This window comes from Medicago truncatula, chromosome 4, assembly GCF_003473485.1.
Source record: "Medicago truncatula cultivar Jemalong A17 chromosome 4, MtrunA17r5.0-ANR, whole genome shotgun sequence".
In the NCBI taxonomy this organism is placed as follows: domain Eukaryota; kingdom Viridiplantae; phylum Streptophyta; class Magnoliopsida; order Fabales; family Fabaceae; genus Medicago; species Medicago truncatula.
In genome coordinates this window covers 24,282,226-24,299,037 of record NC_053045.1, presented here as the reverse complement: position 1 = coordinate 24,299,037, position 16,812 = coordinate 24,282,226, and the positions used below count along the sequence as shown (strand labels likewise).

General features: G+C 35.1%; 1 protein-coding gene and 1 long non-coding RNA gene across 3 annotated transcripts; one reads left to right on the top strand and one right to left on the bottom strand.

Moving 5' to 3' along the window:
- The first annotated feature begins 3,698 nt into the window (after nt 1-3,698).
- Nucleotides 3,699-4,475, top strand: LOC25492025 (uncharacterized). Its single transcript, XR_003011075.2, has 2 exons — nt 3,699-3,864; nt 3,948-4,475. It is a non-coding gene; the product is annotated as an uncharacterized lncRNA (long non-coding RNA).
- Nucleotides 4,476-7,012: 2,537 nt separating this feature from the next.
- LOC25492024 (serpin-ZX) lies at nt 7,013-9,040 on the bottom strand. 2 transcript variants are annotated; one of them, XM_024783023.2, is made up of 3 exons: nt 8,593-9,040; nt 7,799-8,195; nt 7,560-7,706 (listed from the first exon to the last, which is right to left on the bottom strand). In XM_024783023.2, exons 1-3 carry the CDS (start codon nt 8,980-8,982, stop codon nt 7,663-7,665), a joined length of 831 nt encoding a protein of 276 aa, XP_024638791.1. In that variant the 5' UTR covers nt 8,983-9,040; the 3' UTR covers nt 7,560-7,662. The 2 variants fall into 2 exon arrangements, with proteins under 2 accessions (XP_013455531.1, XP_024638791.1); XM_013600077.3 differs by having other exon boundaries at nt 7,013-8,195.
- Nucleotides 9,041-16,812: the final 7,772 nt, after the last annotated feature.

Here is a 16,812-nt window from a genome sequence, read left to right as displayed (position 1 = left end):
CAGTAAATTCTTGCATTCTTCTTCAATTTGTGCAAACTTCTCTTTTATGAATCTTGAGATGATTTAACCATGTATACAAGCAATTGACTCTCTAAGTGCCATAAAAATATCATTAAAAGACCATAAAAATAACATAATGACGACTGTCATCAAGTACCTGTACCAATGATCTTTCCAGTTTGGTTGCCACCAAACTTCACTTCTCCTCCATCTTTCATTGTAAGGGTAAGGAACAAAGCTTTCTCTCCAGTCATGTGCCTTGAATATCCGCTGTCTAGGTACCATGACCTTTGTTTCTCTCTTTCCCTTAAGCACACCTGCATTTTTGGACAATTCAGATTTAGGTACCCATATCTTCATGGGTCCTTTTGGGTTAGTTTTGGAGGTTTTACTTTTCCTCCCTTGTACCTTAGGGTGAATGCTGAGTGGCTTCTGATCATTCAATACTTTAGGTTTGACACCTTTTGGTATTGTTTTCTCAGAAGCAGTAGCTGCTTTGTTCTTCTGATCCTTTTGTTTTGGGATTTTAGATTCTGGTTTAATCAGATTCTGATGAACAGTTTCTGATCTTTTCAGAATTGTAATCTTTTGACTCTTAGGATCAGATTTTGTCATTACCTTGATCTTAAGGTTTTCTGGCTTTGATGTGATCTTAGCCTGTGAACCAGAAGCTTCAGGTTTTGACTGATCAGCAGTTACAGCATTTGTACCTTCAGGCACAAAGGTGGATTTCAATCCATCCTTGATACAATCACAGTAGCTCTTGAGACTGTATTCTTTGGATTTCTCCTCAGAATATCCAATCCCTTTGCCTTTGTTCTTGTATGTGCTGTAGATCATAGAAGCAACTTTGCTTCTGTCTATTCCAGCCATAATAAAATCATCCAAGGCAATCTCATGTTTATTGCCTGAACCTTTATCACATTTTTCTTGTAGCTTCTGACAAAGACTCTTGAGTCTATCTTCATATGTTGTTGATATGAGGTTAAACCCTTTGAGTTCTTCTTCAAAAGCTTTCAGTTCCAATAGAGTTGACTTTTGTTGTTTCATCAAATCAACATATTTTTCTTTTAAATCTGTCAACTCATTGGTTCTGTGTTCAAACAGTGATAAAAGTTCTTTTAGAGAATCAACAAGTTCTTGTCTAGGGATTTTGGAATATACCTCATTTTCATCTTCTGAATCTGATTCAGCTTCTGATACTGCTTCTGATGATACTGTTGCCACTAACCCCACGGCTGCCTTAGCATCATCATCAGCTTCTTCTTTATCAGAACCAGATTCACTATCCAAATCTTCCCAGGTCGCCATCAAGCTCTTTTTGATTTGCTTTCTGAATTTACTGGAGTTGAAGCTTGATTTCTTGGATTTGCCTTTAAACTTCTCCTTCTGAAGATCAGGGCAATCAGCAATGAAATGACCAGGCTTCTTACAATTGAAGCATCCCTTCTGATCTTCTTTCTTGGAGTTCTTGTAGCTACCTCTCTTGCTCAAAAATTTCTTCTGCTTCCTTGCCAGATACTCAAGCTTGTTGGACAACATAGCCATCTTTACAGATTGATCTTCATCAGAATCTCCATCAGGTGATTCTTCTTCAGATTCACTGGCTTTGTAGGCTTTGGAAGATTTTGAGGTCTTTCCTTTAGATGGTAAAGCAATGGATTTACTCTTCTTAAAGGTTTCATGCTCATTTAAACTCATTTCATGCACTTTGAGTGAGCTAACAAGATCTTCAACACTTAAAGTATTTAGATCCTTAGCTTCCTCAATAGCAGTTACTTTGGGTCTCCATCTTGAAGGTAAGCTTCTCAAAATCTTACTAACATGATCAGAAGCAACATAGCTTTTCTTCAGTATTTGCAATCCAGAAACTAAAGTCCTTCCCACTTAACACGTTAAGGCCAAACAAGTTCTTCAAATATAAAGTTGCAACCACTTTCTCATAGACACTAAGATCCATTCTATGTAGAAGAGAGGAATTCTCTTACCTACTGAAGAATTCTCTTAACTACTTCCGGTTTATGGAAGGAACCTGTATAATGAAGGTGAAAAACACAAGAAGGGGGGGGTTGAATTGTGTTTTCTTTTTCTCTTAAAAAATACTTCTTCTGATAAAACTTCAGAAGCAGTTTGATTGCTTCTGATGAAATGATCAGAGTCAGATTGCAGCGGAAAAGAACAGAGCAGAGAAAAGAAAGACAAAGACACAAGCAGTTATCCTGGTTCCTTCCACAACACGGAAGTAGTCCAGTCCCCCTTGCACTTCCAAGGAGATTTCACTATAATCACAAGATTACAACTGCTCAATACTTTCTAAGTATGAGACTTCACAAAAATGCTCAAGCACACACGCAAGAGTCTTCCAATGCTCAAGCACTAAGCAAGAGACTTCTAATGCTCAAGCACGCAGGCAAGAGACTTCTAATCAAACAAAAAATACAGAGAATTGAGTTTGAATTGAACACTTGATATACAATCAGTGGTGTTCACAATACAATGCAGAAAAGACTCTAGACTTTGAATTTCTAAGATGTATCAAATCAGTGCAGAAATTCAGTGTGCTTTGTAGAATCAAATTGACAGAGTTTTGGCGCTTTTGAACTTATGTATTTCTCTATCTTCAATCTTCAAGTCTTCACTCCTTTATATAGAGGCGTGAAAGAGACGTTGAGATAATCAGCACGTCTAAAGAGTCGTTTGAAATCCTTTGATTATCCACCAGTGATCCTTTGCCTGATTTGGGTGTAGTCCTTTGAAGAATAAGCTTCAAATTCATTCCCATCTTGAGTGTACAAATTCTGCAGGCATGGCTGTTGTTTTGTCTTGTAGCGTAGACAGAAAACAGAGTAGTGGAGGTAGTGGTTGTACACTTGTACTTTGTCAACTCTATTAATGAGAGACAAGTGCTCAGTGCTATCCATATATCCGTTGATACCTCCCTTTCAATTCTTCGTTCTTCTTTGATAAGACTGAATTGAGAATCAACTACTTTGAATCTTCAGTTTGATTAAAGGATCAAACGTAGCTTCTGGTGAAGATATTGCTTCTGATAAAAACTTTTGCTTCTGATGACCTCCTGCTTCTGATGACGTCATCTCTTCAGGAGCACTTCATCTTCAGGAGCAGTTTTCTTCAGATGCTCAGAATTTCTTTTTCTTTCCATTGTTCTTCCAAGACCTATTGAAATAACTTGAGTAGCCTTTGGTCCTGTACACTTGAACAATTATTAGTAATAACCAATTGACAATTTTTAATACCTTGTTATCATCAAAACTTAATAAGGTTCATTGTGAAACACATTTTGTTCCAACATATAATTGTTTTGTGTCTTTCTTCTCTCTCGCTTTCTCTGTTTTTATCCGCTGCATTTAGATTCTGAACATCACTTCAGAAGCTGAACTCTATTAGGTTCTGAACAGTGACTTCAGTTTAGGAGAAAACAAAGAAAAAGCAAACACAATTCAACCCCCCTTCTTGTGTTTTTTTCACCTTCACCTTTAACTTTCACTTTTTTTTAACGTCTAACTAACATCACGGACCAAAATCAATATTTTTTATAAACTGCAGTGACTAAAACCAAACAAAAAAAATTGTAGGGACCAAACCCATAAAATGGTATAACTGCAGGGACTAATGACATATTTTAGCATATTATATATACCAAATACAGGCAACAGCTTTGAGCACAGAACATAACAATCACAAATGCTAGCTGCTCGTTAGGACAGGTGCCAGGCTTTGCCTCCTTTCATATTGAATCTCTTGAGCCTACCAAAGAACATAACCAATATAAGGATACACTTCCCCTCTGTACTCCACTTTCCCGAAAATCCAATCCATGAATCTTTGCACATTGTTATATAGGTGAAGTTTTATACTTAATTCCCAACTCATTTTTCTTAATTATACTTAATTCCCAACTCATTTTTCTTACCTTATGTTTGTAGGTGGTGAAGTTTTTACTTCCATGCTTCAACTTGTATTGTTATATAAAAGAGAGGAATTCTCTTACCTACTGAAGAATTCAAAGGAAATGGGCTATCTGCACGTCACTGTTGGTTTCAATGCGATGCAATTTGTATTGTTTTGTTCCATGGAATGGATCTTAGTGTCTATGAGAAAGTGGTTGCAAAGATTCATGGATTGGATTTTCGGGAAAGTGGAGTACAGAGGGGAAGTGTATCCTTATATTGGTTATGTTCTTTGGGAGGCTCAAGAGATTCAATATGAAAGGAGGCAAAGCCTGGCACCTGTCCTAAGGAGCAGATAGCATTTGTGATTGTTATGTTCTGTGCTCAAATCTGTTGCTTGTGTTTGGTACTAGATCGTTGACCGGCGCGATAAACCATTGATCAATGTATTTTGATTACAATCAAATATTATAAAGAAAAAAGAATATAGTATTATAGTTTGCATATTTAATTTAAGCCTATGTAGATCACATTATATTTTAACACATGATATATTTGTAAAAATGGATACAAAGTCTTCGATACAAATCAACTCTAATAGAGTCCCACCAATCACTCCCCAAATAAAATACAAATAATCAACTTTGGTGCAATACAAAACAAATTAACTCTAATCATTTTATTTTTTTGAAACAACGAAATTTTATTAACGTCGAGATTGTGCAGAGACACACAAAAACTTGCGGCCAAAACAGAGATACAATAATGTGCGCAAAAACAGCACAGCCAAACAACAGAAATCACCCAGCCACACCACGCAGGGAGGGAAAAAACTGAACCAAAAAAAACCCAGCAGCTGAAAATCCAGACGCAGATAGCAGGCCAGCAAACCCACCTCCACGCTAACAACTTAATGTCCTCCACCATCTCGTCAATGCCAAAAGGAGAATTATTAAAAATGAAAAATGAAATTAACTCTAATCATTAATTGTCTATGACACAACAATTTTACAACATGACATTATTCAACCATATCACTCCGGCATCAGTAAGTAGAAAACCAAGCTGACAGAACCAATGTTTGAAAAGATCAGGTTCAGAAGAATTATTGGAAGAATTCTTTACAGAGGAAGAAGAGATTCTTTCTTTGATTTTTCCAAGAGATTCTTCTATGCACAGGTTAAATAGAAATCGGATTTGGTAGCTCATGTTCGAAAATCCTCTCAAAGTTCTTGCCCTAGACATGTACAACGACAAACTCAAACATCTCTTGGAACCTGAAGCTCTTCCTTGAACAAACTGCGTTGAATTTCACCATCTGAATATCAAAAGCATTTCAGACTTGAAGGTCTGATCAAAACCGCTGATCTAGTAATAAATCTTGTTGCGATATGCACTCCTACAGATTACAACACACGTCCTCTTGATACGAGAGTCATTCACTTCACTTCTCTACTTGTGAAGTATATGGGAAAACCATTGGTAGTTTTCTCCCTAAAGATAGTCCTATTCGTCATTATCCTGTTTACTATATGCTTAAAAAGATGAATCAACATGCATTCTCGGTTCAATCAAAAAGCAAAGATGGTCGTATACATGTGCAAAGCAGTTGAATGAGAGGTTTATTTACGGTGAAGGTGCGGAAAATAGGTTGGTGTTTACTGTAAATGCATTATTCTGTTCATCTTGTTTACGGCAAGGTTGTCAAGAGGATGTGCATTGTAGTCAGCGGGAACGCATATTGCAGCAAGATTTATCACCAGATCAGCGGTTTTAATCAGACCTTCGAGCATGGAGTCTTTTTGATATTCAGATGGTGAAATTCAATGCAGTTTGTTCCATGGAAGAGTTTTAGGTTCCAAGAGATGTCTGAGTTTGTTATTGCCCTTTGACTGCCAAAGATCAAACCAAACTAATGAGTGTCAGAACCACAATCATCATTCAGTCAACTTATGCGTGGGACATGTCACAAAGTTTATTGCGACTTTTGTAATTGACTCAACCTCGACTATCTTTGGATAAAGGGACTGCTGAAACAGCCAACTTATGTGTGGGATAGGTCATTTGTGACTGGTGCCGATGACTCAACCTTGACGCTAGTTGGACGAAGGGACCGTTGAAGGCTATTGACCGTGTGCTGATACCAATGACTATAGAGTCCAAATTGAGACAAGGCAGAAAGCATTCCACGATAGGAGTCCCTTGAACAAATCAGTAGGATAAGCAAATTGAGATTCACATCGTGAATTAGAAAACCAAATTTTTGGAATTCTGAGTTGAATGTTATTATGAATCATGAGATACATGATAGAAAAAATGTCATATTAAGTAAATATACAAGTGACATAGCAAGGTGTTCATTACAAATTCATGTATTACTTCTCCATGTTGAGTCACATTTTAAATAAAATATATATTCCGGATATTTTTGCTAATTTTTAAAGTTATATATGACAAAATTTTCTATTTTAATATGATTTCTTGTGCATAAATAAAGCAGAATCTTTAGATCATGGTAAGGTGACCGAGGCACTTGTACATATTTCGAAGAAAGCACCACCTCTCCATCAAGAGTTTAACACTTCAGAACACTCCCCAATACACTGCGAAGGGCTGCAACGAGCAGCAATTCCCACCTTGAGAGTTAATTTCACAACCAAATCTTTGGAGATATCCGTTCAGAAACCCAAAAAAGAACGCTGAGAAACCGGGAACAACAACATTCAAAGGCTCAATCAGAACAAAGAGGCATCTATAGCAGCTAGAAAAAAAAAACAAGTGATGCGAGATAGAATGTGTATGTTTGGAATGGCGACGGGCATCCCATCTAACATACGCCTAACACGAAGCAAGAATGGATCTTCCTAAAAGCCGTGTTAATGTGGCATCAAGGTACGAGAATTTAATTACAAACGCCAAACCGAAGAAATGTTGAGATGATTGGAATTATCAGTCTACTTCATTTCTTATTATTAGTTCAATTATTTTAACAATGTCACTAGTCAATTTAACAGAGATAACATTCGTATTGTGATAGTTTCTTCTCACCGAGATTTTCATCGCACGTTTTAAATTTTCAAGCCATTCCTATCCCATTTTAACCCATACAAGTTTTCAAGTTACATTACATCTATCTTCCAACCTCAATAACATTCATATGTTCCTGTACTTTTGCTTTCAGATCCCATTTTCTCCCATGTCACCATATACAGTATCATAATTGATCACTAAAGAGCAATCTTTATTATACAATCCATTGAAAAAAATAAATAAAAGTGGACATCAATAACTGTTACCTATCAAGCAAAAAAGTGGAACTACTGTTTGTTGAAAATGTTATCAATCCAACACCAAGATATAAGTAACCACTAGCTAAGCTCGCCTAAAGCAGCATGTTGAAACAACAAAACATCATAATAAGATTGAAGAAACAATTGCTTTGTTATTTTACACTAGCAAACTGATATGGAAAAAGTAATTTCAGAGATCAAAGGCACTCAAACATGATTACCCAGCAAAAGGATTAAGCACCTGTCCAACAAAGAGGATTGTGCCGGTCAAATCTTCTCTTATTAGAAATAAGAATGGGTGGTCAGCTACAAAGTCTAGTCGAGGAGGGCTTATACCCATGGCTGTCATAATACCATAGGTTGCAGCAGCAGCTTCAGTGCCTTCTTCGTTTACTTGGATGAAAGACTTTTGGAATATGTTAGAAACAAACAGGTCTTGACCCGCAAGTGAGTCCACCATTTTAGTCAAACCTCCGGGAGAGAAAGGTAAAACCACTCCTAGGTCCTTCAGCATATCAGAAGTTTCAAACCCAAATGAGATATTGAACTTTGGAATTCTGAAGTCACCAACTTTGACTTTAGAAAGATTAAACTTACGGTGTAGTAACTCAGATTCTGAAGCCACCTTTTCAACCAAAGCCGAGAGTCCATCTTTTGCATCTGGAAGAATAAAGTAGATAGAGAATCGGCGATCATATTGGCCTTGTTTATAATGAAGACAAAGTACTTTGAAACCATCAAAAGCACCAATATATTGATCCTCTTTGCTGCTCATAAACGGAACCTTGAGTGAGCTACCATTGAGAAGGTGAAAATCATAGTCTTTCGTTTTGGAAGCATCAAACTTCTGATACCATAGTCCTTTAAAGTACAGTGCATTTGCAAAGATGAGTCTGGTTAAGCTGTTGACCGACCCTGGTTGAATAACTCCTTTAATAAGGCCATTTGTCTCCTTTTCAACCCATGAATTGACTTCATTGGTCACTTCAACAGCCTAAAATTTCATATCAAATTTCAAAATAAATTATGCAAGTAGATTAGTTGGATGTTAAAAAACAATAAGTTAAAGTGTGTGTGTGAGTTAAGTAGTTTCAGTCAATTTGAATTGAATCGATAAAGCTAAAATATAGTTTTAGTCCCTGCAAATATGTCTCGTTTTGGTTTTAGTCATGTAAAAAAACGAGGCATATGTTTTACCAGGGACTAAAACCAAAACGAGGCATATTTGCAGGGACTAAAACCATATTTTAAGCCAATCGATAAATATAAGAATCGGGAATGTTATTGGTAGGAACCCTAATTTGATAGAAAACAAACATGGATTCCTAAAATAAACTTATGAAAATAGAACAATGAAATAAAAAAAGGAAACCCTAAAACACATTACATACCTTGTTCTGGAAATCAACGGAAGCCAACTTGGCTTGGAAATCAGAAGAAACAATCTTTTGGAAGGAAGTTTGAAGAGAAAGGGTTTGCTCAACCCACACACCATTGGCGACAGAGAGGCAAGGCCCGCCGGAGGGAGCAGCGTCTTTGAGGATGACGGAAACGAGGCGAGAGATGACGGAGTTGAGTTGATGGATGGATTTAAAGCGGAGGAAGTCGAGAAGTTGTTGCTGTGTGGAACCCTCAGAGCCAGCAGCGATGATGCTGAGAATAACTTGAATCGAGAGAGGTGAAAACACAATGTTGTTGTTGGGTTGTTTAGAGAAGAGATGTTTAGCGATTTTGAGTGAAACGTTGGTTTGGGTGATCATTGATTCACGACGGAACTCCATTCTTTCTTCTTCTTAACGAAAGCAACAACAGAAGACGTAGATAGTGAAGGTAGATGAATTTGAGAATACTACGAGGATTGAGGGAGGACACACCCGTAAGCCAATTTTTAACCTAGATTTGATGACTTTTACGTTATTACCCTGTGTTCAATTGAACTTTAATTAAGAGATAAACTTTAAAAATCGTTCTTCTTATTCCTGTGACAATTTCCTCCTATTTTGTTTCCAACACAACAATAAACAGATAAACATAAAAAAAAAAAAATCACTCTTATTAACAAATTCTTGCTATTATTTTCATTTAATCAAAATGTTATTTTCAAATGCTTCTGAAATCAAAAACAACAGCTCACTACTAAATCCAATACAATCTTATTTTCGCTCCTAACAAATTCCCTTTTTCATAAAAAAAAAACCTAACAAATTCATAAATTTCTGTAAGTTTGTTGCACATTTTTCAATTCGTGTGCAATAATTAAGGGATGATTTAATCAGAATTTGTTAGGCTTTCCATTATATCAGGCTTCCCATTTTTGCGATTGCAAAATTCAAATTCCCTTCTAATATTAACCACGATCCAGACTCCAACTCCCCACAAATTTAGCTGTTTCCAAAGCACTTTCACGTATCAATTCTCCTTCTCACTATAAATGTGTACCATACAAAATTGAATAAAACACATCTTTATTTATCCCTTTAATCATTCGTTCATAGAATTTCTCCCTTCAATCATTCATTCAAAGAATATCAAGTGGTAATATTGAAAAATGTTGTTGTCGTATCACTGCTTAACGGGTATATCTGATTTTTGCGTATGTTTTCATGCTTAAAGATGTTTTGTAACACTTTTTATTTTTACTGTATTGATGCAACATGTTCTTTGGTTAATAATCCAGATTCATATAATGGAGTGTTTGCTGCTTCATCTTTTTGCTTTATTTTCAGTTGTTGAATCAAACATTTGATTCTTCAGTTTTTGCTTTTCAATGTAATGAAGTATCAGTCTTGCTAAATTCTCTTCATAATTTTAATCTAAGCATCCATATTTTATTCTCTTTCCAATTTGGACTTTCTTTTTTTACGGCATCTGTCTCTTATTTCTTAATTTTACAATTTTTCAGATTCTCCATTGTTGCAGTTTTACTACGATGTCGATATTATGATCTTTTTCCGTGTTCATTTTCTTTCAATTAAACGTAAGTATGCATTCACTTTTCTTCATTCCTTCCTTCGATAGAATGCCGTATTAGCTTTGTTTAGTCTTCCCCTAAATGAAACAAATAAACAATTTATTGAGGGATTTAAGTGTCTTCTTTTATTTTGTTTCTTTATTTATGTGTGTACAACTCAAATAGTACCTATCTTGAAGTAAAAATCATGTGCAGTTGCAGGTCCTCACAATGCAACAATTGCTAATGTTATTGGTGGGTGAGTAAGAGTTTAGTCTCTTCATTTGGTAAGGAGATTTTATAAATATAACTTTCATTTGCAATATTTAAGATTATAACTCAAAAAATATACATTGATTTGATTTTCACTTTGTGAAAACTTCTAGCAGGTGGTGAAAAGTGACCATGCTATATTTTATAGAAATTATATAGACTTAACTACAAGGGATTTGTTTCTGTCTTTTAGTTGGTTAACAATGTTTTGTCCCGCATTTTGTTCTCTTAGATGTTACACTTTTTAGTTGTTAACATTTAATGTCTTCTTTATCTTAATTTATACCTGTAAGTTCTTATCAATTGATGGAAATGTGACAACATAATATATTTAGTGTATAAAACGTAGGACATGCTTCGACAGAGGGTATGAATATGAATCAGGCATTTAGCTGCATGTGTGAATGTTAACTGTAACGCCCGTTTCGAATTATTTAATTATTTAATTGTTTAATTGAGTCTAGAAATTATTTAGATGAGTTTATATTATATTTATATAATATATGTGTGATTTATATCATTTATATGATTGAGGTGGTTTTTATGATTTTATGAGGAGTTGTGACTTATTTTATTGTTTAATAAAATAAATATTGAGTTTAGGGGCTGTTTTGAGTTTTTAGAGAGTTTTAGGGGAGAAATAGAAATAAGATAAGATAATTGGAGGAAGTATAAATAGGGAAAACCTAGTTTAGAAAAAAGAAACAGTATGTACGATCAGTTTTGGAGAAAAGGGAGAAAAAGCCAAGAGAAGAGAGAAGACCTAGGAAAGCTGCGATTTTCATCTATAAGGTAAGGGTGAGACTAACTTTGCAAATCTATTAAGTCTATGAATCAACGGTTACATTTAACATGAATTAGGATGAGTTTAAGAAGAATCAGAAATTAGGTCAAATTGATAGAATTGATGATTAAACGGTGAAAAGTTGTTAGATTGATGTAGAAACTGTTCCTAGACCTTAGATAATGTGTAGGATGAATTCTGGAATCAATGTTAGGCTTAAAACCATGAAGAAAGATGAATTTTCGTTAAAACTGCACTTTTGCCCGAGCCAATATTCATCGCTCGCCCTCGCGAACGATGATCCTCGTCTCGCGAGTGATGAAGTTCATCGCTCGCCTCGCGAACCATTTTCCCTCGCCTCGCGAGTTGCACGTCGCAGCTCGCCATAGCGAACAGACTGAACTCGCCTAGCGAGCTTGACCAGAGAGCATGCAAGATTTCGTATTTTTGACTTTTGAGTTGAACCTTATATGCTTTTGAGTGCCTGAACATGTCTAATAATGATTAGGAAAGAATGTAGGATGAGATTGGACCTGGAAAGACTTAGAATCAAAATTTGGAGAATCTGACCGAACTCGCCACGGCGAGCAGAGGCTCGCGCCTCGCGAGCATTGGTGTTACAAAATGTCTTTTTAGGTAAAATGCGATCTTTGTCGTTCGAGTTGATGTGAGTTGATCTTAGAGGTTAGAAACTAAGTTGTTACCCTGCTGTTAATGTCCCAGTAAGACTGATGCTTATGAATCAATGTTGCTTATAATGTTATATAATTGTATATACATTACATGACTTAAGTTTGATAATTGAGTTGTTGATTTACCTTCGATATTATTATATCATGATGGATTGCATACTGCCTATGTTGCTGTTTGTTATTTAACTAAGCTGCATGAGTCGGTCTAAGTTGTTGAAGATGATGATGTTCCAAATTATTGGATTAATATAAGAGGTTGTCGAATTAAGTTGTTTAATAGGTCGAGTCCATGCATTAGCATTCATTGTTGGGGGCTTGATGCCCTGGAGCTTTGTACTCACCACGTTGGAGCATTAGCTCAAATTAGCGATGGGGGCTTGATGTTGAGAGCAAAATCTTTTATTGATGTTTTAAAGATAACAAACATATTTACTTTAATTTATATTGTTATCTACTAACGAATTTTGTGAGAAATGTTTCATGAGAATGTTTAGTAAAAGCAAGAGAACGTTCTGGCACTCACAAGGGATAACAAAATCTTTATTGAAAATGGATATGAACAAATATGAGCTTTTTTGGCAATTGTCAAGATATGCATAATTAAGATCAAGACCAAAGCAAATATTCTCTTTTGTCTCACTTAAAAAGGAAAGAAATCAAGGTTCTTGGAAATGCATTAAAGGACAAAGAAACAAAGGAAATAAATTATATTCTTGCACATGTGTTGGAAGCAAAAAGAATAAAATCATCCTTGGGCCCTCATGTGGCTTTTTCGATCCATTAAGGAATTTTGAGGAAAAGGAATATTCAAAGGATCAATATTTATCTCCAAGCTACATGACATCATCAAGATGATCTAAGCAAACATCATCAAGTGGGCAGGAAGTTACAAAGGCTTGATCACAGCTCATCACCAACTAAGCAAGCACGTGCTCTACAATTTCGTTCAAGTTTTGGTTGGAACTGAGAGAATGATCTGGGCGAAACTGAAGAAACATTCTCTACATGCTTTCTCCCCAAGTCTCTTTGGAGCCAAAATTCAAATTCAAATTGGAAGCACAACAGCTCTTTATTGGCTTGCTCTCCAAGGGATTCAGCTCTATAAATAGAAGAGGACATTGAAGGAGAAATGCAAGAGTTTGAAATACAAAGCATTTATCTCTCTCAAAGCAAAAGCTATCAATCTCTTCAATCATCTTTTCTCATTGAGAACATATTTCTAAGTTTGTACAAGGATAGTTTGTTTGACATATAAAGTTCCAAACAACATCCTACTCATCTTTTGTTTGAGACGCCAGATCCAAATAACATCTTTATTACTTTTGTTTGAGACATTCGATCCAAACAAATCACCTTACAAAGAGATAACTAGATCTCAAGTCTATTGGGCTTAATAGTTTGAGATAGGAAGAGTTCCAACCTTTCTTGTGCGAAAGCAAAGAATTGTAGAAGCCTGCTGAGGTTGATAATACAGTGGTTACGGGCTGATCTGGTGTGATCAAGACCTTATAGTGTTGGTTAGAAGTTTCTACCAACTGCATACTATAGTGGACAATCTCACACGAAGTGTGGGGACTGGAAGTAGCCGGGTTTGGTGAACCAGGATAACTCTCCTGTGTTATTCTCTCTCTCTCTCTCTCTCGCTCTCTCTCTCTTTTACTTATACACACTAAACACACACATTATCACAAAGCTTTAATATTCACCTCCAGAACATTCTGGTCCTAATCTCAACCATATTAATCCACAGTTCTCTGGTCCTAACTTAACTCATATTATTCTGATAAATTAAACTGCCTCTAGAACATTCTGGTCCAAGATAAAACAACTGCTTAATACTTGACTAAAGGTTTAAAATTCAGTTTATTATTGTTTTAACATTCTACACTTATATTATATCTTTCCAGAACGTTCTGGTCCTTTATACATCAAGTTAATATTTATCTGTTCAACTAATATTTACCAAGATCTTTCTTGAGTACATAAAATCTAATTTAAAGTTTCAGGAATAATTTTAAAAGGGTCACAATTCAAACCCCCCCTTTCTTGTGACGTTTATTGCTACTTCACTTGATGCCTTGGAAGTATATTAATACTCAAATAGCGATGGGGGTTTGATGCTCTGTATTGGTACCACATGCATATAAGAGGTCTAAGTTGCATAGTTGCATTTGTCGAGTCGATGATGATAAAATGATTAAGTTGTGATTATTATGAATGAAGTGATTTTATGATATATTATTATCAATGTTGAATAATAAGATGTTTTTATGTTGTTAAATATAATTGTTGAATTATATGCTTGATATTATTGTTTTGTAAAATTTCACCCCTTCTGCTTGGAAATGTTGCTCTTTGTATGAGTAACTTGCAGGTAATCCAGAGTAGGTTGTTGTTTGTGCTGTCGTGAGTGGCCTTGCCTCACCGAGTCTTAGGTTTCTCTGATACGTAACGGGATGGGGTCTTTGATTGCATGCTTCTATTCCTTTACGTATTGACTTTTGAATTTATGATTAATGATATTGAACTGAATTATGATGTGTTTTGATGAGGACTGCGTGCCAAGACAATTTATGAAGTTGAATTTAATTTCGCTGCTTTTATGTTGAAGTTTTTGTTGAAGGATAAATTATTATTTATCTATTTTGAGATTTTTAAGAAGTGTGATATCCCGTTTCATGATGTTTTACTCTGATTAATGTTGAAATTTTTATGTTAGAAAAACAGGGTGTTACATTAACTATAACATAATCTTTCATTGTTTTATATTCGGATAATATTTTTGAGATTTATTTCTCTTCATAATCCTCTTTAGGTAAAAATTATTGTTTTCACTCTTTTCTAAACTGATTTGCTGATTTGTTGTTTTGTAGTCATAATAATATTTTTTATTAGAGGCTTTATGAATGGCAATATCAATTCCATAGATAACACTTATCCGTAGAGCTGGTCTTCATGGACACACATGAGTTCTCATCATAGCCATACAAATAGAATGTTCCCTTTGAAATTTTTTTGATATTGTGGAGGATATAATGCAAATTTAATTTTTTGTTGAATAGTTTAAAGAATTGTAAGCTAAATAAAACAATCCAAATATTGTTGTTAATTCTTCTTCTTTGCTCATTGTGTTTAGCATTTCATTGCAGGAAAACAATTTACATAGAATTCCTTAAGGTGCCTAAAGCAAATATAAAGGTCTTCTATTTTGTTTGTGGATTGAGATAATGCAAAAGTTTCAGTTGTTTCTAAGCGTTACTGAAAGTTAAGGATATTTGATTTATTTTTTCAACCTATAAAAAACTGGTGTTTTTGTCTTATGAGGAAAGTCATGTGCATGGGCCTACTATTCAACTTATGGTGCTTTTGACACAAAAACAATACAACAAGAGGAATTGTGATTTTGAAGGCTAAAAATCTTTCTTTTGGGTCCTTTGAGAATAGTTGATTTTTGTTTTGAAGGTTTATTATTGTTATTTAGGTATGAGTGGTTTTCATGTAACATAGGTTTTTGGAATCAAGTAGTGACCAATTTGTATAATGTCGATTCTATTTGCACTTGCAAATTTTTTAATTAAGTTTAGATGATTACAATGAAGAGAACCAATTGTAATTTTGATATGTGAATGATTGGAAATAGAATTTTAGATCCCTTTCGTTGTCTAATTTTTATTTTTTAATATTCTTTTGTTTTAACTAAATGATTTAATGTCATCTACTACTTTATTTTTTGAACTTGCGTAAGTAAAATGTATAATATTCTTCATCTTTTATTTATTTTAGGATTTTTTTTACCATTACTTATTCTTATATATTAGTTGAAATGACCCGTGCGACACACAGGTCTAAAGTCTAGTGTGTATATATATATATGTAGGTCCTGTAACGCCTTAGTCGTTATTTTATTTATTTATGATTGATTAGAGTCTTTTATGTGATTTTAAATGATTATTGTTGATTATGTGGTGTTTATTATTTTATTTGGGGATTTTGGGTTTAAGTTGAATGATTGGGTTTTTGGGTGAATTGAGTGTGAGAATCACTGGTTTGATGTTAGAAATAGTTTCTGAGCGCATACAACAATTCATTTCATATCTGTAAACTAATTTGGGGAGTGAAATTGAGAAAATTGGGATTTTTGGGTAAAACCTGCATTCTGCCCGTACATACATTCATCGCTCGCCCCGGCGAGTAGCCTGTCTCGCCTCGCGAGTGAACAACTTCATGGCTCGCCTCGCTAGCAAAACCACTCGCCATGGCGAGTTAGAGAGTGAGAAATCAAGATTTTTGAATTGTTGTTATAAGCTGTAATTTGGTTAGTTTTGAGTGCCTAAATGATTTTAGAGAGGACTGTGACAATTTTCAGATTAAAAAGATGAATAGGGAGCTTAAAAATGAAGTTTTAGTGAGAAAAATGTCAAAACTTCCGAGAGCACCCCTTTTCTTGTTCGCCATAGCGAGTAGATGTACTTGTGAGGCGAGTTGCCCAGTATCTGAACCGTTTGTTCTTTAATTGAATAATGTTGAATGATCTTGATGTCTGAGCAAGATTATGATCAATTGTGTATTTTCTGGATTTGTTGGATTAACTATGATGAATTGTTGATGACTGTGATGTATGTTTACATTTAATTAAATCATACATGTTGTTTAATTGTGGGGTTGTAAGTCATATATATATATATATATATATATATATATATATATATATATATGCATTGTTAAGTTGTATGTAGTTATACACAAATGGAGTCCATTGCATAACATATAAAGCGGGAGGGCTTATGGCCTGGAACGCCTTGTCGTTCAAAGCGGGAGGGCTCATGCCCTAGAACACCTTGTTGTTCAAAGCGGTGAGGGCTTATGCTCTGATGAATGCTTTAACCATTCAAAATTATGTGAGGGCTTCTGC